Source organism: Monopterus albus, unplaced genomic scaffold (assembly GCF_001952655.1).
Source record: "Monopterus albus unplaced genomic scaffold, M_albus_1.0 scaffold235.1, whole genome shotgun sequence".
In the NCBI taxonomy this organism is placed as follows: Eukaryota; Metazoa; Chordata; class Actinopteri; order Synbranchiformes; family Synbranchidae; genus Monopterus; species Monopterus albus.
Window position 1 is genome coordinate 922,191 of NW_018128115.1, and position 12,234 is coordinate 934,424.

The following is a 12,234-nucleotide window of genomic DNA, read 5'->3' on the forward strand; positions in this document are numbered from 1 at the left end:
TGGCGCTGCACCCGTTCGACAGCCGGTTCAAGAAGGAGCACGCCGCCATGCAGAGGGTGATGGGATATGAAACCAGCGCCACTTCCTCTAAAACAGGTACGTCTTTCTCTGGCTTTCGCAGCACTGCGAAATTATGAAAACACCAAATTCACAGCGCCGAAATGATCCGCATGTTTCACTGGGCGCTGACTGCATTCACACATGGCATGCCGGGTAACGGCAGGCTACGGACCCGTTCACCTCGGGCACCGGACACCAACAGGCTTTAGTCACTGTGTGCAGAGAAATTTCCTGTTTGAGTCTTCACAGAGCAGCACAGTGTTTGTGTGTTGTGTGGTTGTGTTAACCCTCCCTCTTCCTCTTCCTCATCACAGAGCGGGGGAAGCACCCGCGGAGCATGAAGAGGAAAGCCTCCCCAGAGCCCGATGGCGAAGGCAGCGCCCCCAAGATGAATGGCGGTGAGGGGTGGCTGCCTTCACCCTCTGAGGTCCTGAAGTTGCCCCCGGCCTCCCTGCCGTCGCCGTCCTCTGCCTCTCAGCGGAGGCTGACCCAGAGAGAGGGGCCTGTGAGCACCAACTCTTCTGCTCCACTTGCACCTGGAAGCATGGACCCCCACGCACCGCCGCAGCAGAGCATCCCGGACTCTTCTGTGCCGCCCGGCAGCGTGCCGCTCTGCTGCACCCTGTGCCACGAGCGGCTGGAGGACACTCACTTTGTCCAGTGCCCGTCAGTGCCCTCACACAAGTTCTGCTTCCCCTGCTCCCGGGACAGCATCAAGCAGCAGGGCGCCACCGGCGAGGTGTACTGCCCCAGTGGCGAACGGTGCCCGCTGGTTGGCTCCAATGTGCCCTGGGCCTTCATGCAGGGGGAGATTGCGACCATCCTGACCGGGGACATTAAGGTCAAAAAGGAGAGGGACCCTTAAAGTGTTCTTCAGCGTTTTTCCTTTTGTAACCCAACTCACGCCCAAACATGAGTCGTCCCCAGAATGATGGACATGTACATACTGGACTCATGGGAGATGTAGACTTTGTACATTTGGCTGTATAATTTTTTTGATTTTTCTTTTTCAGTACTTTGTGTTTCTATATTTTTGAAGATAAAAAGGTATGTACTCGTCATAACGGACTCTCCCACTTCGTTTCTTCTCAGTCTGTCGGTGTACTGTAGGTCTGGACACAGTCCTGTCCAACTTAGAATGTGACTAATCTGAGCACTTGGCTAAAAAATAAATAAAAACCCAACAAAAAGCTTCTAGCTGTACATGTATGCACTTGTTTAAGACAAACTTGCCAAATACAGATTCAGACCTTGTAATAACACCTCGAGTGTCTCTGTGCTTTGCTTATTTTCCATAATCAGTGAGCCAGGAGTTGGCTGGAGCGTCACGGTCTGATTGTGAAGCAGCCATGATGCAATAGTGTCCAACACTGGCTTCCAGGGAACAGTGGGTGGAAGAGAAGTTGAGGAGAGTGGCAGCGGGGGGAGGGGTTGCATAAACACTTTGTACAGTAAATCAGTGGTAGGTGGGCCGAGGTCGCTCGCCGCTGAGCCTCTGTCCCGGTGCTGGTAGATAAGCAGGGCCTAAAAATAGCGGGCTGTGGAAACAGGATGAGCGCGGCTTCAAAGCGACGCCCACAGGTGTTTGTTGATGCGTCTTCACGTGTCCTGTGCAACAACATGCACGCCCTTCTTCACTGTGCCTGGATCTAGGTTCTGCTGTTGGCCTCGTGTTGCTGACTAACCCTCCTCGTGGCACGGGTCCAAGCTGACACCTCAGCAGCCTCGTTTCTGTTGTGTTTACGAACAAACGCTGGCAGCAGACCAGCGCTGCTGCCGGCTCCACCTGCGCCCTGGTTCCAGTGCAAACACACTGGAGACGTGAGGTCACGAGCTGCAGCCCGAGGGAACAGATCCAAACAGGCCTCCTGCTTCATCAGACAAAATGGCTCCTGTCAGAGTGGAGCTGGATGAAGCTGAGCTTTGTTTACTTATTTCTACCCTCAGTGCACGTTTGGCTCAGTTCTGCTTTGTCTGCAGTTATTTTCATGTGTGTGCATCAGTCAGTCGTGGATGTTCTCTGTGCGCCACACTCGCATCTTTGACTTCAGGGAGCAGTACACAGGGGCCCCTGCTTCAGAGTGGGGGGGGTGGTAGCCTTGCCCAGGGGTCACATGCTCCTCGCTGGAATTCCGAAATCACCGTCCTCCTCCCTTCCTCCTTCCTCTCCGTCGTCTGTCTCCTCCCCCTCTCTGCTGCAGTAACACGCCTTGCGATGTTCAAGGTTGATCACACAGCGAGCGCATGAATGGGGGCCTGTCTGTGTGTTTACGTCGGCCCCATCGCCTCCGGCTGCCTCTCGCAGGACGGCAAGCTTTAACCCTTTCCAGGCCCTGGCTGGCGTTTCTGAAAGCAAATGAATCACTACTGTGGGGCTTTGGCTTTGGACCAAAGTAGCATTTGGAAGACGTTATGTTCAACTGGAGCAAAACCCACGTGTCACCATTTTGGACATTTCATAGACAAAACATTGGCTTCACAAAATACAGACAGATTAATCAGTAAGAGAACTAATACTGAGCTGCAGCCTTAACTTGTGCCCAACTGCTCAGAGCATCGGTGTGGTATTGCTAATAAAACCGGCCTTTATGCGGCTCTTACAGCTCTGTGTTTTGGTTTCAGTCCTCCTGGGATCATGCTACGTTTTCCACTGATTCATTGTGAAAATATTCTTTAGACGCCCTGTAGTCACTGAAATCTGCAGACTTCCACTTCGTCACACGTTTGTCCCAGAGTTTGTCAGCTCTACTTTAGTTCCATCAAATAAAGCAGCAGCAATTAGAAACGTTCAACTTTGAAATGGGATATTTTTCAGTACCATCAGTAAAATGTACTTCAGAATCGGTGCAATCAGCCGGTTGCTGCCAAGCTTCTGAAACAAGTTTCTGGTCTGTTCTGAATAGAAAACCACATTCTACAAGAGTCCTACTGACAACAGGTGTCGGACAAAGTGAAATACAGTTTAAAAAGTATTTCCCCCTGAGATGTAATGAAGTGCCAGTATTGTAAAAAGGGGACAAGTTAGGGTCAGGGCCAAGAATCTTTATTGTCACTATGCATAGCACAACTAATCTTTTTCTGGCAGCTCTCGGCTTAAAAGACAGGCACATTATTTACATAAGACAAAAAATGTACATGTCAATCTAAAAATAGGAACCAATAAAAAGGGACCTAATCAGGTCAGCAGAAGTTAAGGCTTAATGTCTGAAAAGTTGTAAGGTTCAGCACTTGGGGTTCTAGTAAGTTCAGACCGTTCCTCTGTCCGGTTATGTGGCCTCCTGAGGGACCACTGGCCCCATGTTGAGCCTCGACAGCCTGGATCCCTGACGCCCATCAGGACTTGGAAGAGACTTAGCTATGAACATCAGAGGCTTCAGACTGGACTCAGGCTCCAGTGGACAGACTCCTGAACATCTCTGTCCAACCGTAAGTAGACCAGGCTCCCGCTGTGAGCACTTGTCAGTTTGTTGATGGCACACGGTGCCGAGGCCTGATAACCATCCTGGTCTAAAAGCATATTTTGTCTGTTTCTATTTCCAGTATTTGTAAGAAGCAGCTTTATTTAACAGCACATGTCAAACACAGACAAGTGAAAGTGCTTCACAGAGGCGAAGGAAACTAGGACGAACCCGGAGCAGACACAGTGAGACAAAGGTGGATAACTGAAGTACTGTCGTACCCAAGGTCTGCTTCCTGGTCAGTGGGCCTAGAGTAAAAGAGTTTTGCCAGACTGAGCTGTAGTTAGGTCTGTTTCCCGGACGTGGCTGTGACCCCCCACCCCCCACCCAGCCTCAGTTAGCTGCAGCTGCTTTTGGTCTTTATTGAGTGATTTCTGCTCACACTCCTTCAGGCAACAGCAAACCCTCTGCTGGGTTCAGAGTTGGTCTGCTGCTCCGTCTCATGTCTGCCAGCCAATCAGATGGCTGATCCAAACCAGATCCAGACCTCCACCCTCCCTCTCTCCCAGACCAGCTCATCTCTGGCGTGAGGTCGGCCTCAGATTCCAGCCGAACCAGCTCATTTCTTTTCATCTGCCACTGAAACCCAACACCCAGCGGCCCTGAAGAGCCAGTGGCCTGAGATTAAAGGGTTCGCTCAAATTACGTGGCACATTCAGAGAAAAACTCAGGGTTTCTCCCCCCTCCTGCTCCTCCCACTCTCTCTCTCTGTTCCCTGTTTGTCCAGCTGTCCCTCGCCCAGAGCTCAGGCCTCCCCCTCTTCTTCCCTGACTCTGAAGTGCAGGGTGGCACTGGAGGAAGCATGTCTTGAACTCAGTGAACGCACAGCGAGCAGCAACAACGAATGTCTCTCTCACCTGCACGAACACTGAAAATACCACATGGTTCCACACAACCGGCTGCAGCTTCACACAGACGTTTAACAAGGAACCGTTCATTTCACATTTACCCTGCCTGACCCTGTTCCCATGGGGCCTGTTTGTAATTGATTTAACAGTTAATACGGTGGGAACCTCTAACTAAAGGGAAGTGCGTGTACGAAAAGCAGTTATGGGCCAGAGTCTCTGCGTGACCCACTGAGATGTAGTGCAGTGGAAACTTTGTGAGGAGTGCTGCAGCCAAATAAGGACTGCAATGTGGCCATCTTTTAAAAATACAACACAATCAATGGCACCACAAATGCATGAAAAGTCACTTGGAAAACTGATGTCAGGTCTAAAATATGTGGTTTAATTCATAGTTAGTCCAAGGCTGCATGGAAAAAGAACAAAATGGAGACAAACCAGAGGAAAACGACAGCTGGAGCTCGTGGTGACTTTTATAGATGATGTTACACAGTGAGCTGTGACATCACCGTCGCCATGACCCCTCCACCTGGAAACATGGACCGTTTATACTGAACGTTTTTAAACTATGAATATTTAACCATGTAAGCTGAGCCTGGACACTCCTGTAATGTGTCGTGTGACTGGGTTTTTACAGGGGCCGTGGTTCTGTATCTGCACACGTCAACACCCTGTCCAGGTTCCAAACACCTCGATTAAATCCTGGATCCAGGTTATTCTTAAAAGTGTGCACGTAACCAGCTCACAGCTGTAGGGTCAAAGGACACACCAGTGAGGAGGAAACCCTTCAGCATGTGCATCAAGCGGCTCTGCCCAGTCTGAGCTCCAGTCTGACCACAGCAGTGCCCCCGGACCCTTCACCTGAGCTGAAGCGCTCTCACTCTGTCAGTCTGAAAGAGCCAACTGTGGCTCTGGACCAACACCTGTTCACCTGAATGTATGTAAAACTAATGGTCGTCGGCCGCCCCAGGGACGACTGTTCTGCTCAAAGCTGTGAGTCTGACAGTGAGTAGCCTGGACTAGACCCTGGTGCATGGACCCTTCACAAGACCAAAACTATAGAGTGAATATGTTTATATCATAGAGCACAAGAAGATGAGTTTCTTTAAAATGGAAATGTTTTAGTGGATGGACAAAGCATTTTGTAGAAGTAACTGTTGCATCAAAGCTGGAGAATCCAACAAAACATCACCAAAGCACTAAAAAGTAAAACGCTGCAGAATGAGGCTCCTGTTACCGTCCAGGGCCAGAAAGCCTGGTGTCAGACCCCGGTGCTGGCTGTACCACCCCGTCTGCCACATCTCAGTGTTAGCGACAGGTCCTCACACCCGTCCCATGCTGGCTTCAGGGTTTCGGGGGGGGAGAGCGTCTGCTGATCACGTGCTCCTGGGTCATCGTGTCCTAACGAGCCGCTCAGGGCCGGGGCCTCTCTTCATCTGGAGTGTGTCCACATATAGACGCTGTTCAAAAGGTCAAACAGCCCTCTCATGACAAACATGTCTGGCTCAGGCAGATCACGCTGCAGCCGCACAACAGTCGACCTGGCCCCGTTGTAAAGACCACCACACACACACACACACACACACACACACACACAACCAGACCTGGTGCATGTAATCCTTCAATAGTCGTACTGATTCCTCTTTTACTTCAAAGTGGCTCTTTTAAATATTAAGAAAAGCTTAAATGGCTTATTCCCACTTCCGGCAGACACAGAGCAACATGCTCCTTCGTGCACAGTGTGTCCATGTCCCCCTGAGGAGCCTCAGCCCAGTGCTCCCTCTCTGTTCGCTCTGGGTTTGGTCTCCACCGCATCCTGCCTGCTGGTTGCTGCTGAGCAGGTCATGGATGGCGGCTGTTTAGAGCGCCTCCTCTGAGAACAGCGGCTTCATGCTGCGGCCCAGAGCCGCACCGTGAGAGTGGGGAGAACCAGGATGGGAACGCTGTGGTCCGACGCTAAATGGTGAGCTGACGGTCTCTAACACTGTGTAAAGTCGATTCATCAACAGACTGCGTTCATACAGTGACCTCAGTTACTGTAAAGTATCTGTTATGGCCACGTTAAACATGAAATGTCTCAGTAAGGAGGAGCACTGAGGCCTAATTCGTTAAGTAATTATTTTACTGGATCTATGAGGTCAATAACATCATTAAAGGACACGAGGAGTTGCAGAAAATCTCTACTCCCTTTCCCTCTTTACACCAAAATATGTAGTGGGTAAAATAGATGAAGCAAGAAAGATTACAAAAAGTGCAGCCATGTCAAAATGAACCAAAAGGAGGGAAGCCGCCCAGGCCGACCACACAACAGGCTGCCGCCTCCCTCAAGCCTAGGCCTGCATTTCAACTAAACCCAACAGAAACAAGGCAGCAAAAATAAGATTACCTGCCCAAAGACAGAGAATGAGATAAAATAAAGTGCCTAGACTGCAGGGACTAACAGCGCCAATGTTACAGCTGAGAGGACAAACACAAAGTAGAAAAGCAGCAGCACACTGGGCAACACATCTGGCGGTGACTGACAACATTTGGTCCATGTCAGCCACAGCTGCAGCCCCGCCCTGACTTGATAAGTCAACGAGGGATTTTATCTGGGTTCAGCTCATCACTTGATGAAATGTGACAAGAGAACTCTAAAACCCCGTGACAGCCAGTCCTCCGCTGACTGCAGCAGGAGAGGAAGAAGAGGGGAGGGCAACATGTGAAAGGTGTATTTGGGGAGGGGGTGGAGGGGGTTGTGGAGGGGCAGCGGCAGGTCAAACCCAACAGCTGCACTCACTATAATTAGCTGTCGAGGCGGGCAGAGGCTTCTGTGCCATTAATCAGTGAACCCCCAGCAGCGAGTACCAAGAAAGGAACGCTATGCTGTGTTGACTTGTTATCTGGAAGAGAGGTTTAGGGAGCGAAGGCCCAAATATAGCAGCCAACGCTGAGAGCCACAGCCCTGTTGCCTGGATATCACTACTGGAAGGTAAACAGAGGGGACGCTGGATTTGCCACGTCAGTGAGTTGGCAGGAAGTAAAGGCCAGAGCAAGGGAGGAGGGGGAGGCAATCCCTTTTATCCAGGCCGATGCTTTATAACCTGAGAGCAGCAGAATGGACGGTGTGCTGGCAGGAGACGCAGCTTTACAGTAGAGCCGAGGGTTTAGAAGCAGCGTGCACCTTATCTGGCCAACAGTTTTATTACGCAGCCGACGGAGCTGAGAAAATCTGATATTGATCACATCAGACCTGCAGAGATAAAACAGGCAGAAACTCTTTGCTGCAGCATCTGTCGGCTGGAAACAAGCTCCAAAGACAAAGCATGCAGGAGAGATCTGTCAGGCCAAGGACAGAGCAAACAGCTGAAAGCTCCTGAACAGCACCGACTGCACACAGAAACACACAGGCTTCTGTCTGATTTAAAAAGTAACTTAAAAACAGCAACGTGAAGCCTGAAATCTGGATGTTATTTTGAGTGCCTACCAAGAAGTGAGTCAGCCCACACACCAGTTAATCGTGCCTGAGTGACTCTTCTACAAATAAACAAGATGTTGCCAGAAAGGTCACTGTCAGGGTTTCCTGGGAAAATGTCCGAAAAGTACAGCTGAGGCAAAGCAGCAGGAGGACAGAGAAAATCTTTTTTAAACCAAGCACTCTTAAAAAAATGTATATTTTAAAAGACTGTCAACAAACCCTGACAACCCTTCCCTGTGGCTCTCAGAATCAGGTTCATACTGATGATGTAAATCTTTAAAATAAACAGCTCTCACATATAAATTAATTGTAAAAAGATGTAGTAGCTGCTCCTTGTAAACAAACAGGAGGAAACAGTGCATTTGTTGGATGAATTCACGTTTGGTCTCGAGTGAGTATTTGTGTGTTCATGGTGATGAAGTGACGTCACTGAGTTTACTGTCAAGCATCTAGACAGGAAACAGAAGAGGACCCAGGGCACAGCCTTGAGGTACTCCACAGTTCAGAAAGGTAGCAGATATGGAATAAGTTTCATTTTCAGACTAACACCTTTCAGTAATATTTTAGTTTTTAATACAAGAGCCAAAATATTTGTGGAAAATTTGGTATAAACTGTGAAAAATCAGAGTTTTCTGCATTCAGACCCACGCAAGTCAACGAAGTTAGCATAACTCCTACCTCCCGACCGGTCAGAAAACATATCTACTTTAATACGTGCCCTCCTTTCACTGGGTTTTGACTAAACTGCAACGAGTATTTTTGATCTTTTGCAAAACATTACACGTATTTTTAAATGAACTGATTAATTGTTGGACAGTTTTTAAGGCAGAGAGACTTTTGTAATGTTTCTGATGTTTTTTTGCTGTTGTGCATTGTGCATGAATATTTTTTACAACAAAATATTCTGTTTAAAAAAAGATCAGAATGACCAAACGATGTTGTCTACAGGTAAGTAAACATCAACATGTAACATACTGTAGGTAATGTTTCCTAAAACCAGCAGTCTGTCGTGCACGGTGCCAGAATCCCATGGGTGGATGGTAAATCTGTTTCACATCAAAGGGAGTTTTGTCATGATCACATCTTGCTGTTCGCTTGCTTTCATGCTCTTTCTGTGTGTGTTTTTTCTACATGTCAACCTTTTCCAAAGAAAACCTGGCTGTATTGTTGCTCCTGGCTGCGGAGTGTCAGGTTTTTTCTTCTCCTTCCCCTAAGCCTCATCACTTCATCTGCTTTTTGGCAAACCTCTCAGAGACCTGCTCTTGAAAGGGTAGCACTCCCATCCTTCCGGCCCCTCTGTTTAGCCTCAGCTTTGAGCGTTAGTTTTTAAATACAGTGTGGTTTGTGCTGTGCGGGGCGGAGCTGGGCTCTCAGCCGTGCTGGGGGACCTGAATCGTCCTCCTCAGATCTGCTTTGTAATTAAATATCCCCCGCAGCAGCACAGAGGCGTTTAAAGAAGGGAAAAGCTGCTTCCCTTCCAACCTCCCTCTGGTAAATGTATAACAGCTGCTCAGCACTTTCAGCTAGGCTTGCTCAATATTTGGGTTGTTTCCCAAATCAAAGTCCAACCTTTGACCCCCCCCCCGCACGCTGACATCAGCATGTCTTCACGTTCACGAGAAAATGACAAAATCTCTGTCACTGGTGGATCTGAGTCAGTGTCGTCGTCTTTTATGATAGTGATTTAGGGCCTGATTTAGTAACTGACAGGAATTTACAATTAGAAGAGGGATGTTGGGGGGGGGAGAATTACCTTTCTGATTAGGCTCCATGTGAAGACCCCCAACCAAACCTGAATTTCATTGACTTAACTGCCTGTGTGTTTCCTTGTTTGATAAAAAGGTGTCTTACACTTCTCGTCCTTCCTGTTTCTGCAGCGTGACCTTTACTCATTGAAATAACTCCCGACCTTATCTTGGGGTTACAACACACTGTGTTGAGAGTGTGTGTTGTTTAAACAAAGTCCAGAATGAATGTGCGTGCATGGTCAGGCCATGTGGTGGTCGGGGACAGCCCGCTGCTCTTTACAGACAATTGCTGACGCTGCACAGAGTACATTCAGCCAGCAGCCAGACTGTTTACACCATGTGATATACATGGCTGTGTGTGTGACGCAGGCTCTCATGAATGCAGGCCTTTACAAACGTCCCGTCCCAGAACATTTCCCTGTGGAGAGAAGAGCGTAGAAGAACAAGCCAGCTTTATCCCTGCGACCAAAGACTGTAGATTTATGCCCCCTGCCCAGAGAGGAGTATGTACCGGATTAACATCCAGATGAGGAGGCGCATGCTGCTGCCAGAGCTGGGGAAGAGATCCCCATCTGACTGGCAGTCAGCTGACTACAGAGGATGAAAGCAGGCAGGGAAACCAGGTCACCGCCGCTCTGAAACAAGGACACACATTTGACTTCCTCCCCACTCCTGTTACAGAGAAGGGGGAGAAAACCAGGTGGAAAACAACATCTGCAGTCTGCCTCATTTTCATCGGAGTCATGAGGTTTCCACACTGCTGTTCTTCCTTGTCACGCTCCAGCAGTAGGTCACCTCGCTGGAACCAGCGTCCACAAATCCGGAGGGACTTTTGGAGAACTCTCAATCATTGCAGCCTGCTGGAGGAAAACACCTCACCTCTCCGTGTAAGCGTGAGCTCACACAGGGGTCATGTCGTTAGCCTCAGACAGCACACATCGGCGCGACATACGTCAGCGTCAGCTCCAGTGGCTGCAACACGTGTGGAGAAAGGAGAGAATCACAGGAAGAAGAGAAAGTCACACAGACTCCCTGGATCTACGGCGCCATCCAAACCTCAGATCTGATGTTTCACATCCATCTGTGTAGCTGACATGTAGACATGTACGCTGAGCTCCTATACTGCCAAGCAGTTTATTCGGACCACCAGCACTTGTTTCCCCAGATTTCATCGATTAGCTTCAGATTTTAACAGGACATTATAACTAATGAGAATCCCAACAGCATTCAGGCGTTGCCCTCTGCTAGCACCACCACTTGCTGCTTTGTCATGGAGCTGCAGTTGAGAGTCCAAGCCCATGGCCGCCAGTGGTGACAGTGGGTGCTCCGTTACGTAAGTGCTCGAACAAAACGTCCTCTGAATTTCCACACTCCTCACAGATCAAAGGCTCTTCCCTGTTTTCTGCTGCAGGTGCTGAAATATGACTTGAGCCCTCCTCCCACTCTCCGTCCACACATACCAACAGCTCCTACCATCACCTCTGTGTGCACAGGTGTGAGTGTCTGGACGACTGTACGGCCCCTGGCCGTAGCTGTGTGGATGTGTGTTGCTGTGTTTCTACACTTTGGCTGCTCTGCCTCTTTTGTGTTGTGTAGGAGAGGGGCCCACACAGCCGAGCTGAGAGCGGCGCTGACTGGTTCCTACTGGTTCTTAGATCGAAACCAAGGAGGAACAAGACACTAATAACTGGACATTCTAATGGAAAGGAGGGACAAATGATACTCAAGGTGTTTTTGAAATACTGGTACCTATGGGGTACAGCTGTGGACGGGAAGCTGAAGTTTGGGGAAAACTGTGTTAACAGCTGTTTTATTGTGTGTTTTGGTCCATGTGTGAAAGGAGGGAGAGGCTTGTCCCACTCGTAACTAATGTAACATCTCACTGTTCCCTCCAGTCCTGCCCACATTCAGAAAGCTGGTCCCACCTTATGGCAACGTGAGGTGGAGGACGTGCTGTTTCCCGGCAGGAGGAGCTGTGTAAGGGTCTTTCATGCTCCACACAAGCTACACAGCAGTGAACACATCCTGCTATGCAAGGAAGATCTGACACATACTTGTAGCAAAATGTGTCCTCCAGAATGTTATTCCATGCGTCCCCTGCGGGGGCACTAGTGCAGACACTGTGCGGTCACCCTCCCCCTAGAAGCCTTTGTTAATAGAAGAAGAACTATGTCCAGTGTCTGCACGGTGGCAGTGACAAGCAGTTCGCGTTGCTGGGCAGACGTTCCATCTTTGGCCTCCTTTAGTCGTTTGTCAGTGGTGGTTTAGTAGCGCCGCCATTTTGAAATCATCGGCCCTGCTAGGACCATGGGCCAGTGACTTTCCTGCCCTGTTGGCTGGCCGGTGTATTACGTCTGCTAAAACGCGGGACAGCAACCACCACATGGTCTATGTACTACAAATACTTGTGTCAGCCTTGTGTGTACAGAGCATCTCCATAGTGTGAGCATCCACCTGAGCCTGTCCTTTCATCCACTGAGTCGCCCCACAGGTGGGGCAGGATTTCCACCATGACCCTGACAGCTACACATGCTCTCATCTCTTTCATGAGCTAAAAAGGAAGCACCCAGCCCTGCTCTAATAACAGCCTGTGCATGGCAGCAAAAATCCCCACAGGAGCACGTAGTGTAGCAGCAGACATGTCTCCCCCTCCGTCACTGGTAGCC

At 49.4% G+C, this 12,234-nt stretch overlaps 1 protein-coding gene across 1 annotated transcript in view; it reads left to right on the forward strand.

Moving 5' to 3' along the window:
- The window catches only part of irf2bp2b (interferon regulatory factor 2 binding protein 2b), a 2,183-nt gene extending 861 nt beyond the window's left edge, over positions 1 to 1,322 (forward strand). The window contains exons 2-3 of the mRNA XM_020620295.1: positions 3 to 96; positions 375 to 1,322. Coding sequence (XP_020475951.1) covers positions 3 to 96; positions 375 to 925 — 645 coding nt within the window. The 3' untranslated portion in view covers positions 926 to 1,322. The remainder of the gene's footprint in view (positions 1 to 2; positions 97 to 374) is intronic.
- Positions 1,323 to 12,234: the final 10,912 nt, after the last annotated feature.